Raw genomic sequence first — 16340 nt, forward strand, 5'->3', positions numbered from 1 at the left:
TCTCCAGCTGTCCAGTCTGTGAGCTTCTGGAAAGACAGGATGTAGTGCTGGACACGTATCCTATGTTCAGTATATGTGTTTTTCCTTTGGGGTGAGGAGTCTCTCCCCAGCAACGCTACGGAGACCAAGCCACGGGCCTGCTGAAGCATCAGGTCATCTCAGTTGTACTGGCAAAGGACAGTGGCCACCTGCAAGCCCAGGTGTGCCTCTTACTGGTTCATTTCTTCTTTACTTTGGGGCTATGCCTTGTGGTGCACGGGGACTCTTTCTGGCTCCATCCTCAAGGGTCGCTCCTGATGTGCTTGGGGGGTCGTAATTGGTGCCAGAGGTAGAACCAGAGCCTCCAGCACGTGCCCCAGCCTTTCTGACTCTTGGCCCTCTTGTCCTTACCAACTGACACAGATCTGTAGATTATGAAATGCTGGCTCATCCACCTGCCCTTGTCACCTGGGCCTACCATAGCAAGTCTAAACCCACTTCCAGGTTTCCACCTTCTAGAATTTCCATTTCCAGGGAGGTCCGGTTCACCAGAGGGAATAACAGGTTTTCGGAGTGAATGCTTCTCCTAGAAGACTGGAGGAGAGTTTTTCTCTGAAGGAGGACGGCATGGTGTCATTTCAGTGGGGAAGGGAGGCAGTGCCAGCACTGGCTCTCCAGCTGGGCGGTGGCTGTGCCCTTCCTGCAGGTGAGGGTGGCCCACCCTGATCAGGTTTTCAGACTTGGTATTCTGTGTGTTCCACAGTGAATCCGATCTTAGAAGCCCCTTGCTGAGCTGTGGTGGGCTCAGCCTTTATCATCATGGGAGCCCCCTTCTTCTGCAGCCTCTAGCCTGCCACTTGAGCCTCCTTTGAAACTTGTGCTCCCCATTTACACATGTGACCGCGTGGAGTAATACCCTGGGGCACAGAAGGGACCGTGTGGCCTCGGGTGAGAAATGCTGATGTGGATGAATTCTGTTCCCAGCAAGCTGGTTTGAAAGTGGCCAGAAGTACCCCCTCCCCCCGCCTGCATCTCCTCAGCCAGTGGAGAGTTGGTGGGGGGCAGAGTAGGGAGGGAAGGGAAGGGGAGGGAGTGAGGGAGGGGGAGGAGAGCAGAGGGGAGGGTTAGCTCTTCTCTCTTCAGGACAGCGGGGAGGAGAGCAGCAGGGCCAGAAGGCACTCAGCCTGGCAGGTTTAGAAACGTGGCTTTTTGTGGGGTCTTCCCTCACGCAGGCAGTCACCAGGCACCAAGTGCATCCCGACATCCCTAAAAGGGCATGTGAGCCGCTCTTGGGCAGCTCCAGCCACCCCGCCTCCCTGTGTTTCCAGTCAGCCCCTTTGGATTCGGTTCTCGTCTAAAGATATTGCAGTGTGGGAACCGCAGCCCCTGGCCAAGCCGAGATAAGTCACCAAAGGCCCTCATGTAGCCAGGGCTGAGGGAGCACTGGACGCTGGGGGCGTCTCCTGGCTGATGCCTTTTCCGAGGTCCCGGCCTCTCCCTGGATGAGTGACTTGGACCCCTTCCTCACTAGCATCCCCGAGTCCCTGCGGCAAACTTCATCAGTTCTCAGGGAAGGTCCCACGCTACACATTTTGTCTTCCTCTACCCTCACCTGCCCGAAAGGGGACCTGGTCCCCTGGCTGGCACGACATCCTTCATCATTGAGCCACAGCTCTGGCCCTGCTCTGGGCTATTGATTGGCTCTCAGCCTCTGTCCTACCCTCTACCCCATGTAGGCCCCACCTGTGCGTGGGGAAAACTTGGAGGGGCTCCAGCAAAAGCAGGGGAAGACAATGTGACGAGATGCTGGGGGCTGCAGGGAGGGATGAGGGGAGGAGGGGGCGGGGAGCTCAGGATGGAGCTTTGTTTGCTTCCTACACATTTGGATTCCACTATTTACCTTTGAGCTTTCTGCTTATCCTCCCATTTGGAACTGTCCATCAGTGCTTCGGGGTTGCCCCCAGTGTCCCTCACGTCAGGCTAGTGCAGCGCAGGGTGTAATCCCATTGTTGAGGACAGGTGGTCCAGGCCGTGCACTCGGGCTCCTCTTATAGCCCCTCCTGAGGTCTGCTGTGGGGTTTGGAAGAACAGGGTGTGGGATACCCGGGAATGTGTTTGATGGGGTGTCTTTCACCCACGTTCCTTAGTGGGCTCGGGTGGGGCAGTGTGGGCATCTTGGTCTGAGGCCAGAGCACTCGCTGTTACTCGATTAAGGCTCCTACAGTCCTGATCTCATTTCCTTTATGCAGCAAAGTGATGTAAATGCACTAACATGGCGACTCAGGAATCGGAAGTTTTCATTTGTATGTATTGTGGCATTGGGGTCACACCAGGTGTGCTTGGGAGGTGCCAGGATCTGAACCCAGACCTGCCATGTGCAAAGCCTCTGGAGCTCTCTCCAGCACCAGAGTTTGAAAAGTCTGCCCAGGATGAAAGCTAGTCAGCTGCTCAGAGATTCACAAACCTCAGGGCCCAGCTTGGCTCAGGTTTTTTTCCAAACGTCTTTATTGATCTATAGGACCCCATAAATTAGAGTGGGGGGGCGTATTATTTATTTATTATTCTTATGATTAAATGTGTATGATACGTTTGTATTCCTAACTTGGTGGTGCTGGTGTTCAAACCCAAGGTCTCACACTTTAAAGACAGGTACTTTTTAACCATCTCTGTGAGTGCAGTTCACTGGCATATATTCACAGTGTTTCACAAACTGTTACTACGCTGGTTTCAAACATTTTCACCACCCAGACAAAAACCAACCTTTCAGCAGTGACTTTGGTTCCCACCGTTCCGGTTTCAGTCTGCTCTCCTCTCCTATTCTGTGCCTTTGCTGAGTGAAGATACTTCATCCAAGTGAGATCATGAAATGTTTGCCCTTTAATATCTGGCTGTTTTTATTTTTGTTTGGGAATTCACCCCTCTTCGCCTGTTTTTATTTTTGATTGGGAATTCACCCCTCTGCGCTGTCTCCAGCCCCTCTTTCATTGAGATACTGGAATCTGCAATGCCATTAATCGTACTTTCCATGCATACGTCATTCCAGCTGCCCCCGTTTCCAGAGAGCCTGCTACCCCGACCCGTGTCCCAAGGGCCCCTCTGAACACCCCGTGTATGCTTTCAGTAGACAAACTTTTGGTTATTTTTGTAGCATTGGAAGACTTAAGTTCTTGGTTTGTTTGTTTTTAATGCCCCCAAATGGCCCTTACTTTCCTTTATGGTTTTATTTCTTTAAAAAGCGCCCTCCACCCCACCCAAAAAAGCCATGAGAATAATAACGTGCCACAGTAGAGATTCTGAAAGTTAAAGAGTGAATACCAAAACCCTGGTCTTCAGACACAATGACCATCATAGTGAATATGTGATGTCAGAAGTGCTGTCTCTGTGTGTGTGTGTGTGTGTGTGTGTGTGTGTGTGTGTGTGTGTGTGTGTGACCCGCCTTTTCTACCCATGTGGTTCTGGAGTCAGGCTGGGGGAGGTGGGGCAGTCCCACAGACTCCTCCTGATGCGTACACACACACACAACACCAGCTTCCCCTCTTACAGGCCATAGTAATGGTAGAAGACACCCTGACACCTCCTGTTTTTTGGAGTTTGGACTTCTAGTCAGTCCTGAGATCCTCTAGAAATAAAGTAATCTAATTCCCGAATCCAGCCCAGCTGGCCCTTAGCATTTCTCATGGCGCGTGGTGGTCGGGTAGGGGGCCCTGTGCTGGCAGATGAATTCTGTCATTCACATTGCACGCATGAGTCCCGTCTCCGGGAGTGAGAGAGGGGTGGGGGCGGTGGGGAGAGAGACTCAGGATATATACTTTCATTCTTGCCAAGTTTGACTGTTTATCTTGCCGGAAGGTCAACAGTGTGACTATTAATCTCCTGTGCAATTAAGATCTTGGCTTTTTGTTATGGTTGTTCTTTAAATTGTGGTTCAGTCTTTCTGGGGCACAGAGAGGAGGGGGGTAACGTCCCGCTGGCAGAGGGCAGAGCTGTACCACACCAGAGCTGCTGAGAATCAGCGGCCATGAAGACAGTGGGGGCACAGGAAGAGGCATGCCCACACCCTCGGCTGACGTGTTAATCTTCAGTGTTCTAGACTGCCTTGGAGAGGCTGGGGCTAGTGTGGGACTTTGTGGACTCATTAGAGCACCAGCTTATCACAGAGGATCTGGTTTCAAACAGCCGGACAGGAGAGATGCTTAGGAATGACTTAGATTTTCTATCCTTCCCCTCCCCAGGTCACATGGCCAGCATCCCAGAAGCCTTATTCACCCTTCCTTCTTCCATCCTCCTTCCCTCTTTCGCCTTCCTTCCCCCTTCCCACTTTCTCCCGCCTTCCTTCCCCTTCCTCTCTCCCCCAGCATTACAGGGGATCAGCCCCAGTCTCCTGCGTATAACACATGTACTTAGCCTGTCACCCGTTCCAGCCCAGGAGCCTTGCTGGAGGTCTTGCCTTGGAAAGAAGAGAGAGCACAGTTATTTTAAAAATAAAAATGTAACCCACACACACATACACACACCCATTGTGTTTACCGAAGCGTTATCTGCACTGATCATACTTGTACCCTCGGTAGAAAGCTGACCTGTACGTATGAGGCCCAAGAATGAGGAAGGGAGCATGGGGCGAGGGAGCAGCTGAGGGCACGCATTCCAGGGTGCCGCGCCCTGCCACCGCCACCTCGAATGGTGGGCCCAGACCTGAAGAACCACAGACCTGGAAGTGTCCTGTAAGGAGGATGGGTTTCTTGTTGCACGGGGCGGCCCCACCTTCCTGGGCCTCAACTCCAGTTGGGCCCCAGCCACGGAGACTCCTGGGCTCTCCGGCCCTCACCTGCTTCCTGTGAGGGGGTGAGGGGGCCTTGTCCCCCTGGCACTGCATTCCTGCTGAAGCTGTCCACTCCCACCCAAACCTTTCGCAGTAGCAGCTCTCTGACTGCCCGAAGGGGGCACGGCTCTGGCCGTTTCCACATGCACTTCGTACCCTCCTTATGGTCTGTCACTTTGAACTTCATAAGGAGCTGTGCTTGCCAGTCTGTTTCCCGTGTGCCTGTCCCTGACCCCGGGACCGGGACCATGCACAACACCCACCCCGGTCACAGGCACAGCCCCTTCCGGGCTGGCTGACAGGGGCAGAGCGGGCTCAGTGAGGGCTGCACTGATGCCAGCCTCTGCTGCTGTGGCCTTCCTCGACCTGGTCCTGAGAACTAGCTCAGTCCTGCTCTGCTTCCGAGTGTGGGAGTGGCACGGCACGGGGATGTCCCCATGTCCACTCCTGACGGGTTGGGCCGTTGTCACAGTCTACAGGGCGAGTGCTGCGGCCTCTGCTGTCTACGGCCCATCTCTCGGCTTTGTTCCCCTCTTCCCTGTGGCCACCTGGACTGGACATCACACCCGGCGGGGCAGCAGGTGCACGCAGAGCCGTTCTGGGGGCCCCCGTACCTTTCCCTCCTGTGAGGGGGCTCGGTCTGCCGCCCTGCTCGGCTCCTTCCTCACCAGCACAAGCCTGGGGGCGGGGGAGTCTCTGCTCCTCACGCAGACATCGGGCTGGCAGATGGAAGAGCAGGAAGCGGGCCTGGCAGTTGGTTTTACTCGTGGATTGAGGCTCCCTGGATTCTAAGATTGAGTGAGTCCAAGATGTGTATTGGGAGCAGTGGAAAGTGGAGAGCAAGTTCGAGGGTTTGCTGCAGCCAGCAGTGTCGGATGTGGGAGGAGGTGCTGGTCTCCTGGAGGCCATGTTCAGACAGGGATTTTGGAGTTGGGGGGGGGGACAGACCTATTTGTGTTGAACTGGTTGCTGCTTTCTAGCCCCCGTAAATACTGCTTGGCCTAGGGCAGCCTTCCCCATAAGCCATCAGCATGGTGGTGAGTGTGGATGGCCGTGTGTTATAGTCAGATGATTTCCTGTGAGGTCAATAACTCACTTTGTTGTTCCTTCTGCCCTCCCCTCGCCAGGCTGGTCAGGGATCATTCCCGAGACCGCTCCTGCATGTGGTGTGGGGTGCCTGTTTTCCGCTGGCTGTGCAGAGTCTGACCTGGAGCTTCGCTGCCCGGCAGCAAACAGTGCCCCCAGCATCCAGAGGATGGCCGAAGGGGGGGATCCCAGCAATATGGGGTTAGGGTGTGGGGGGCGCTAAGATCCCAAACCACCCTGGTCAGGAAGAAATAGGGCCATTCACAACTCCCTCTGTTAACAGTGCAGTTTTGTTTTTTTCATTGAGGGCTCATAGTTTTACAATAGTATTGAAGTTGCTATTATAATTGCAATTTGGATATTTTGAGTCACAATAACTTCAGCCACTGGGAATGATGACAAGCATGTGGTCACTTCTCGGGACAAAGTCCAGTAGGTATCAGTGGATGACTTACCATCTGTGTCAGTGATCTTCAACCTTTCACACCTGTGCCGTGCGGAAAATAGGATTTATTTGTGTGGCCCAGCTCATGACTGAGGAAGAAATGAAAAGCAGTGCAGATTTATTGTATATGTATTACACATATATTATACATATGTATTATATATTGTAAATATATTATATATTATAAATCGAGGACAACAGTCCGAGGGGACTCCCAGGAGCAGGAGAGTGGAGGGAGGGTGAGCAGAGCAGGCAGCCCAGGTGAGGCTCCCACCCGGCCTGCATGCATGGCTCCTAGGCCACCAGGAGGTTCCAGTCACTGAGGGGAGGGCTGGCTTGTATGTAGGACACCTGCTCCATCCTTGGCACTGCATTTGCGCTTGGGGTGACTGACCCAGAAACAAGACAGAAAAACCAGTTAGCCAAGGCAAGTCATTATTGAACTTCCTGCCTTTTGTAGCCAGCGCTGGATTCTTTGTAGATTGACATTTTTTTAAAAGTCAAGGAAATGTGCTAGACTATAAATTACTGTCTCTCTTCTTGTTTTTCAGTTGTTGATAGTTGAGGGTCCCTCCGGAGAGCCCGGCAAGCTACCAAGAGTATCCCACCCACACGGCAGAGCCTGGCAACTCCCCATGGCGTACTCAATATGCCAAAAACAGTAACAACAAGTCTTACAATGGAAATATTACTGGTGCCTGCTCGAGCAAATCGATGAGCGCTGGGATGACAGTGATACAGTGACAGTTGAGGGTAGTTGATAATGGCAGTTAAGTTAAACCCCATCTTGTGAACTCCCACAGGTAGTGAGCGTGGGAAGATTCCACGGAAAGGAGAGAGTCTCGGGAGGCAGTCTCTGTGCTGGCTGTGATGATGAGGCATGCCTAGACCATTAGGGGGATGTCAGATTGGGATTGGGATTGGGATTGGGTCCACCCTGGAATTTTCAGAGAGGAACACACCTTCAACTTCTCTTGGAAGATTCTGTTCCAGCTAAGGCTCTTGAAGCACATTAAACACTCAGCTTTATTGACTGGCAAAGAGATATATAAACGTAATATGCTTTGGGGGCCAGAGAGAGAGCACAGTGGGTAGGACCATTGCCCCGCACACGGCTGCCCCAGTTTCCATTCCCTGTATCCCATATGGTCCCTCAAACATGGCCAAGAGTAATTATTTTAAAAGATTTTTTTTTTTATTGAAATACTGCGAGATAGACCCTTACAAAGCTGTCGAGATTGGGTTCTTTGTGCTGAGCTAGGAGCAAGCCCTCAGCATTTCCAGGTATGGCCCCCGACCCCAAAAACAGAACAAAAATAAATAAAAGAAGATGCTTTACTTCGGTCTTGTCTAGAATGATGGCTCCCACTACTGTCTCGGAAAGTACCCTCAACTCTTCTTTCCTGTTAGAGTTCTGCCTGTTGGAACTCTGGACACGCAGGTTGTGCCTTTCGGAGTGCCTGGCGCTCAGGGAGGGCGTGGGCCGGCTGCCGCGTATGGGACCTGGCTGGGTTGGGTCATTGGTGCTACTTCTGGTTCTGGTGCCCTGCCAGGAGTGATCCCTGAGCGTGAAGCTGAGAGAAAGGTTATTTGCTTTGTCCTCGGCCAACCCAGTTTGACTCTCGACACGTTGGGCCCCGAGCATCTCCAGGAGCGGCCGCTGAGCACGGAGATGAGGGCTGGGTGGGCATGGGGTGGGGGGGTTGGGACTGGAGTGAGCCTCGGGCCCCCTTGCAAGTCCGTTTCCTTAACTGACCTGGGTCAGCTGCCCGCTGGGGTATGTGAGTGGGCGTTGAAGGTGTCACACAGCCCTGGACTGATTTCTTCTGACTTCAGGATTGATGTTTTCCCCATTAAAAGTGGAATTCCTCACCCTATCTGTGTCGTCGGCAGTCAGGGCTGCTGTTTCCTCTCCATCCATCAGGCAGCCTCTCCCATAACCAGGGTGCTCCCCGCCAAGGGAGGGGCAGGCCAGACCTGGGGCCCTCCTCTGTCCTGGGAGGGTTTAGATGGGACAGCGTCCCCACCCATCTCTCCCGTTCGTCCCCACCGTAGGCTGCAGAGCCGTGCAGGAACGAGCCCCAGTTTAGCCCCCAGCACTGTATCTGGTTCCTCAAGCACCTCCAGCAGTGATACTGGGTGAAGCATTGCTGGGCACCCATCCCCCCAAAAGGGAAAACATTTTTCAGACTCGTGGCCACAACATGATCCATTCGGATTCTCTTTCCTCCTCGGTTGTTTGGCTGGAAGCTGCTTCCTTGAGCCTCATTGGGCTGAAACCTTCCACGGAAACCCTAATTCTCTCCTCAGGAGGCGTCAGGACAGCCCTGGGTGTTGGCAGGTGCAGCTTGAAGACCTCTGGTCCAGACACGAGAAAAAGGCCAGCTCAGGTGTCTCTGCTGGCCCCTCGCAGCAGCTGCCTCAGTGCCCGAGGAGAAGGGTCAGCCCCAGGCTGCTGGGCAGGTCCAGGTGCAGCCCCAGGCTCCTTGCTCTCCCACCTTCTTGGCCTGTCAGTTTGCGTGGAGTCCGCAGACCCCCCCCCCCCAGCCATGGCCCCTCCCCCCTCGCCCTGTTCCTATCACAGATGCCTCCAGGCTGGGCCCAGGCCAGAGCAGCAGCTGAGAGGACTCTGCCAGAGCTTCTCGGAGCTTCTCTCACGGAACAAGGCCACAGTCGTGCCATTCCGGGGCCTTTTTCTCTCCTAGGGTCTTATAAACGAAACCATGAAGCTCCACGAGCATCGCACTTTGCTCAAGCCACTGATAATACGAGAGACGACGGGACAGGGTCGATGAGGGTCAGGGGGAGGGAGGGAGCCAAGGGAGGCTGCAGCTCAGGGCCACGTCTGTAGACATGCTGGGGCACAGGGCAGCAGGCAGGGCTGGGGTCAGAGGGGAAGAGCCGTGTCGCGGGCCCTGTGTAAGGATGGGGTGGATCTCTGTCTCTGTTCTTCCATTTGTCCGATGGATTTCCAGTGAGGCTGGCAAAGGTCCTTGGAGGCTTCTGCCCTGCTGGGCCCCTGGGTGCCTGGGACTTTCCCCCACAGTGGCCCATCTATCTGCCCCACTGCCGCTCAGAAGGGCCCTGGAGCAGGGTTTGAGAGGGATCTTGAAGAGCCACTTACTTAGAACTGATCGCTGGTGAGAGCATCTGGTAGAGCAGAGGGGTTCTGCTTATTTATTTATATATTTGCTTTTTGGGTCATACCCTGCGATTCACAGGGGTTACTCCTGGATCTGCACTCAGGAATTATTCCTGGCAGTGCTCAAGGGACCACATGGGATGCTGGTAATCGAACTCAGGTTGGCTGTTTGCAAGGCAAACGCCCTCCCCCCCTGTGCTGTCGCTCCAGCCCTGGTAGAGGAGATTTTAAACTGGTTGCTGGAACCCTGAGCACCCTGAGGATTTGGAGCATTAGACCCTCCGGTCCACTTAATTTTATTAAGTTGGGTTCCTGTCCCCAGACGAACCCCTGTATAACTTCAGGGGCATTGCGGTTTGGTAAAAGGAGATTCAAAGGAGAGTTAACTTGAAGAATTAGCTAACTTCCACCCCTCCCTTTTTTTAATCAGTTTTGTTTTGGACCCACGCACAGGGAGTATCTGCAGGCTCTGTGCTCAGGGCCGGACCCAGGCTCCGTGGCATGCACAGCTCCTTCCCTTTCAGCCCCCCTCCTCGTAAGCACCCACTTTTATTGATAACTTTGAAGGTTCCAGCTCTGTTTAGAGCGTCTTTTTAGTCCTTCTCTTTGGCTTGACAATATCAGGATTAGATATTGTCAGTGATCATTTGTGAAGGGGGGCAAACCAGGTGAGGTTTCTTTAAACAACTTGAAACACATTTGGGAATTTTCTGTTAGGCCTGTTTTAGGCCTGCAGGACCCAGGAGGGTCAGCTCTAGGGCGACAGGTCAGGGAGTCCAGCCAGCCGTCCGCCAGCCGGGGAAGGGGTTTCAGAGGCGCCTGTTTAGGACAGGCTGGCGGGCCCCCGGGGGTGAGCAGAGCCTTTGGAGAGCAGCCTTCCGTCCTTTCCCCTGGGAAACAGTGACACCATGCTCCCCCTCCCTGCTCAGACAGAAGTTCTCGTTTTCCATGTTGAATTGAGTTTCTGGGCTGATTTCAGGCCTGCATATAGACATTTGCAGGGTGCCAGGCTCTGGGGGACTGGTCAGACACTTCCAGTCCCCCCTGGCACTCACCCCGTGCCTGCTCTGCCCTGCTAGCTTCTGCCTTCCCCTGTGCCCTGCACTGGGTACCACATCCTGACCCCAGGGCCCAGGAGAGATGAGGGGAAGCATCAAGGGTGCATCCAGGTCAATGCCACACCCGGGTGGGTAGATGCCCGCCCTCGTGCTGGGCCAAGTCTGGTAAGGATGTTCATCAGAGACTTCTCAAATCATTGTGAGACTCGGGGAAGGAAAACTTTGTTGGGCAGGGCGGGGGGGGGGGTGTGCCTGAAGGTCGTGACACCTGTCAAGGTACAGTTGTAGCCCAACCTCCAGTATGTCTAGAGCACTGGAATTTCTCAAGGACTCGTCGTTTTTGTTCTTGTTCTGATAACGTGTTCTTGGGTGTGCTTAGTGGTTGGCACGCCTGCTTTACGTAGAATGAGATTCTAGGTTCTGTCTCTGGCACCCCAAAGTAAGAGAGCAGCAGAACTTTTTAGAGGAGGTGCCCACTCATGAGGTCAGGGCCCCCTGCCCCTCGCTCACTTCCTGTTGGCCAGCAGGTGCGGAAGGGCCATGTGGGACAGACCTTTGCCTGCTGGACCTTGAGACCCACTTGCCTTTTTAAAAGGGCTCTGAAAGCTCGTGGCTAAAATAGCCGTCCCCGCGGCAACTCAGGCCTGCCCCACCCACCCAGCACCCAGCAGACCCCTGCTGATGGGTTGGGGCCAGGAGCCCGTGAGGACTATGATGCTGCCCACTGGGCACACAGTGGTCATCAGTCCACACCTCCACAGCTCCCCAGCTCTGACTCCCCTGCCCAGGAAGCCACTGCCTGCCTTGACGGGGACCCCACTCTCAGCCCCTCAGGGAGAGACGCTCCTTGGTTCTCGGCCACTGTGCACCCGGCAGGTTCCTGGCACCCGAGTTCCGCCAGTGGGCTCCACTGCTCCAGGCTCTCAACTGGTGCCCGCCCCGTCATCTGCCATGCCAGCCAGCTTCACCCCCTTTCTCACTAGCACTGCTCGGAGCGGGACTTGGATTATTTGCTGTTTGTTTGGTTTGACTTTTGGGTCACAGCCAGTGGGCTGCAGGAGCTAGTCCCACTCTGTGCTTGGGGGTCACTCCGGAGGACCCGGCGGTGCAGGCCGCACACAGCCTGTACTCAGCCCCAGAGCAGGCTGTGGCGTCTCCGGTGGCTGAGCAGTACTGTGCTGACTGAGGGGTTTCCCAAGCCCCCTCTCCCCGTCGGCCCACCGTCCTGGGCATCCCCTAGGCCCCCTTGGCTTCACTGCCCAGAGGACTATGCCTTGGCCAAGACCCCCTCCTCTTATCGTTGCTGGCCCTTGAGTGGACGCTACAGGAAGTGCTCCTGGTGACGCAGTTTGACTCCACGACCCTTTTTTTCCCTCCTCTTCGAAGATACAGCCACATACCACTGCCCCCTCTAGTGTGCTCGGGACACGGAAGGGCTCCGTCATGTTCAGAGCCATGTACCATATACAGAAGCCCTCGTCTGCTTCCGGAAGGTTCCATGCTCTCCTACTGTGGCTTCTTTCTCTCCAGAGGAAGAAGAGGGCCGTGGCCACGGATGCTTGTGGCTTCCTCCCCTTACCCCATGCTTTGTATTGCCTGCCCTCTGCCCCCAGCTTCGGGGGTACGGGTGGGGCAGAGCCCGCAGGGGTCAGAAGAATGAGGGTCATCCTACTTGGGCCCCAGATGGGCTCGGGGTTCAGGGGCGGGTGTGGGTGTGAAGGCAGCTCTTGGTAACCACTGACTTTCCTTATTCTTTTCTTGCAGATGAGCTCACAGTGCCTGCACTTTACCCCAGTAGCCCTGAAGTGTGGGCCCCGTACCCTCTGTACCCAGCGGAGCTAGCGCCTGCCCTGCCACCTCCTGCTTTCACCTACCCCGCCTCACTGCATGCCCAGGTAATTCAGCCCCTCGGCCACCACTCACTCACCCTCCGCCCATCCTCCCCGGCCCGGCCCCCCAGAGCGCACAGAGCCACTAACACTTGTGCGGCTAACAGACCCACCCCCAAGACCGCCCCCTCCACCCGAGGACCGTCTGAGAGCCATGGCATCACCCACTGCCTGACGTTTGCCCCAATGACACCTCTCTCTCCCGTAATGCCCTCACGTCCACGTCACGGCCGAGAGGCGGGTGTGCTGCGTGCAGGGGCTGGGGGTGGGGTGGCTCTTGAGGGAGGCTGGGTCCTGGAGACACAGGCAGGAAGCTTCTGGAACAAAGACCATACTCAGTCACGGGTGTTAGAGAAAAAATTCAGGCTCCGTTTTCCTGGTTTGGGGAACGTTCTAGAGAAGGTGGCTTAGTGCGGTGTCGGAGGCGTAATTCCAGGTCCAGGGAGTGTGCTGGGTTCTGCGTGCCTGCGTAGCTGAGGCAGGCCTTGCGCTTCATGAGCGGAACCCGTCTCCCCTGGGAGGCCTGGTGCTGGCAGATCTGCTCTCGGGGAATCCCCAGCCAGTGCTAGAACTCTAGAGAGAAAGACAAGGTGGAGCTCTCATGGCCTGGATGAGAGCAGGAAAACCCGGTGTAAACTTAAAAAGTAACAATAAGCTCAAGCAGGTGGGAGTTCGGTTTGTTTTGTGTAGTGTTGATTTGCAAGGCTGGATGAGGCCGCGCTGGCCACTGTGTGCTATGGGCTAATGTGCGGGGCCCTGGCAGGCCGGGATGCTGCAGGCCTTGCTTCCCGGCAGAGCTGGGGGGAGCCCGTGCCTCAGCGCTGGGGACACCGGGGTGTAGAGAAGCTGTAAAGTGGAATGGAAAATGCCAGAGGTGGTGGCGAGAGAGCGGGACTGCAGGTCACTTGCAGGGCAGGTCGCCTGGAGGCCTGGCTCGCTGCTGGGGTAGTTGGGCTTTTCTCTCTCCTTCGCTCTGCACCTTTCCCTCCCTCTCCGGTGCTCCCTCTCCTCCGTCTCCTGAGGTCAGGCGCAGCTGCAGGTGTCTTTGTCTGGGGGTTCTGCTCTTCCTATGTCCTGGGCAGCTAGAGCAAGGGTTAATGACTGCCAGCAAGGGCCAGAGAGATAGTGCAGGACTCTCGGGGTGTGGCCAGCGTCCGGGGGGGTGGAGGGGCTAAAACACAAGCGGAAGGGTAAATGCCGTGAGAAGGCCCCTCCTTCACCGTGTCTTCCTTTTGCCCAGACCCTAGAGAACCAACACTTGCATGTGGGCAGAATGACTAGGAAAGTAGCTTTGGTCATGGTTTCTGGGTAATTCATCTCTCTCTTGATTTGTTGACATAAAAGATAAAATTCAGAAAAGTCTTCCTAGGGATATGGTAGCGGTTGCTGGAGAGCTCGAGAGTAGGAGCCCTCGCCCAGGAATAATCTTGAGGTGCCAGCCTTTTCCTGTCCTGCGGTTCCGAGAGTCCGGGCCATGCTCTGGGCCCCGTGTTCCCGGGCCGCCTGGCCAGAGTCTCACCCACACTCGAAACAGCACATGAGCCATCGGGGGCGGCTCAGCAGGAAACAGAGCAGACAGAGGCGACACAGCATTCTAGAGGCCACATGTGGCTCAGTGGCCCAACGGCCCAACCAGGGCGCTCGGCTCCAGGTGGGCGCACCAGAGACCCAATTCCTGGGTGGAATTTTGTGGAATGGCTCCAGTGACTCCTGGGATTCTTCCTCTCCGCTAGAGAAGAGCCTGGAAGACGCGCAGCAGAGGCAGAGGCCAGGGGATGAGAACCTAGAACCTTCCCGCCAGAGAGCCTGGCCGGAGGTTGAGCAGGGGGACAAGAGCAGAGCGCCTCCCGGTGGAGAATCCCGTTTTTATTTTGGAAATCCTGTTCTGTGCCTTTGAAGAAGCTTTTGAGTTAAGTTTGTTTCTCTTGCCAATGTTGTGCTCTGTTTTGAGATATGGATTTTTTTTTTCTTCTAGTGTTTCTCTCCTGAGGCAAAGCCCAGCACACCTGTCTTTTGCCCACTTCTCCAGCAAATTAGATTTGTCTCTGGGAATGTGTTTGTAACGTATCAGCCTACCGCAGACCAGCAGCGGGAGCTCCCATGTTGAATCTGCTGCTGGCTACCCGTACCCACCCCAGCCCTTTTTTTTGTTGTTTTGCAAAAAACAAACAACCAAAAAGAAAAAAAAAAAAACCCAAACTATTTCTTGGCAACATTTGAGAGATTTCAATAAAAGTTTCAATCCTAGAAACACTGTTTCAAATAGACTGCAGCGTTTTGTTTCATGTTTGTGATGCATTTGTTACAAGGTTGTTGTATCCGTGGCAGATTTGGGTAGACGCCAACCCCTGGCACTGAGTTTCCACGAGCAGACCCAGAGCAGAGACCCCACCCCAAGCCGCCCTCAGTATCTTGGGACCCCTGAACAAAGAAGAGCTGTGTGTGGAAGATTCTTGCTCCAGGCTCCATTTGCCTGGAGACACGGTCTGCCTTCTTTGCCGCCAGGGGGACGAAGCTCAAGGAGCTAGATGCAGAGGAAGGAAGCCATGGAAGAAGCTTGCAAAGGTCGCGGGCCTGATTCTGCCTGTCCTCACTCCAGTCTGGTGTCTGTGGCTCTCTATGGAAGATGTTTATTGGCAGGACCCTCAGATGGAAGGGAGGCGTGGGGGAAGGGGACAAGAGCCGAGGCCCCCGAGCCCAGGGCTGAGGCCAGCACCCGGTGCCACCACACCTGGTGTCTGAGCGAAGAGCGGCCTGCTGGCTTTGCAGGCTGTTGGTGTCCGAGGCAGGAATTGGTGGTATGAGCCACCGTGGGCAGGAGCGGGCAGTTTCATCGGCGCGGACACACGTCTTGGCCGTCTGTGCCTGCCGTCACTCTTGCTTTAGTGCACGGGGACAGAGAGTTCAGTCTCGCGCGCGACCTTTACCACACTCCAGCTCCACTGACCCGCTGGGTAGGTGCTGCGGCAGGTAAGTCAGACCCGAGCCAGCCTGTGCCCACAGTCACCCAAAAGCCCTGAACCAGCACGCAGGCTTCCCATAGCCACATGGCCCCTGAGGAGGTCCCTTGTTACCCCTCAACCCCGGAAATGTTTTCAAGATTAGACCCAAAATAAACTATACAACGAACTCTGGGAAGAGACGGAGGGAGCACGGAGACACAGGCTGGTGTGGGGTGGCGACACCCTCGGGCAGCAACTGAGAACAGCGTCTCAGAACTCCTTAAATAAACAGCCCTTCAGCGCCTCACTCACCCTGTACGGCAGCAAGCTTGGGGCTGAAGACCCAGCCTGGGACTCGGCCCCGGGGGCTCGCACAAGTGTCTCCGGCCCTCCCCGGCCTGGATCCAGAGCCCAGCAGGGGCAGCTGGAGGAAGGAGGGGAAGAGGCGTTTGGGCCGCGCGGACAGCTTCCCGGTCATTCTGGGTCCCCGTTCAGCTAGACACACCGACAGACACGGCGAGCAGGATTCCCGTTGCAGATGGCCACGGGGCAGGCCGCACAGGTTGTGAATGACACGGCCGCAGACAGGCCTCTGGCCTCCTGAGCAGGACAGTTCCAGAGTGCCCAGCACAAGGGGAAGGCAACGGAAATGTTCGCTGTATCTCTGTGTATTTGAAGTTTGGCCCCAGAGAAGGCCGCTGGGACGTGGCATGCGGAGCCTAAGGGGCATCGGTTGGCATCTCCTCCTGCCACCACCTGCAGCCCAGCGAGGTCAGACCCTGACCCCCAGAGGAAGCCACCCCACCAGCAAGTGGATGCCGAGCAGGAGAAGGCCGGGCTCCCAAGAGACCTCAGGGGCTGGTGTGTTGCATCACCCAGGCCCGATGTTTTTGAACTTTCCTGCTGTTCCCTTATCTTCATCTCCAGAGAAGCTGGAGGAGAGCATGATCCACAGGCCAGCCCGCCTGGCCCTCCCTGGG

At 55.4% G+C, this 16340-nt stretch overlaps 1 protein-coding gene across 4 annotated transcripts in view; it reads left to right on the forward strand.

The window, feature by feature from the left end:
• Positions 1–16340, forward strand: part of RBPMS (RNA binding protein, mRNA processing factor) — a 166525-nt gene that overhangs the window by 137333 nt on the left and 12852 nt on the right. Inside the window, exons 6-7 of one of the 4 annotated variants that reach the window (XM_004606878.3) lie at positions 12294–12424; positions 14394–14810. The exons of 2 other annotated variants lie outside the window; for them this stretch is intronic. In XM_004606878.3, coding sequence (XP_004606935.1) covers positions 12294–12424; positions 14394–14525 — 263 coding nt within the window. In that variant the 3' untranslated portion in view covers positions 14526–14810. Of the gene's footprint in view, positions 1–12293; positions 12425–14393; positions 14811–16340 lie in introns of those variants that run through there. One more of the 4 variants, XM_004606879.2, reaches the window with a different exon arrangement.

This window comes from Sorex araneus, chromosome 1, assembly GCF_027595985.1.
Source record: "Sorex araneus isolate mSorAra2 chromosome 1, mSorAra2.pri, whole genome shotgun sequence".
NCBI classification, from domain to species: Eukaryota; Metazoa; Chordata; class Mammalia; order Eulipotyphla; family Soricidae; genus Sorex; species Sorex araneus.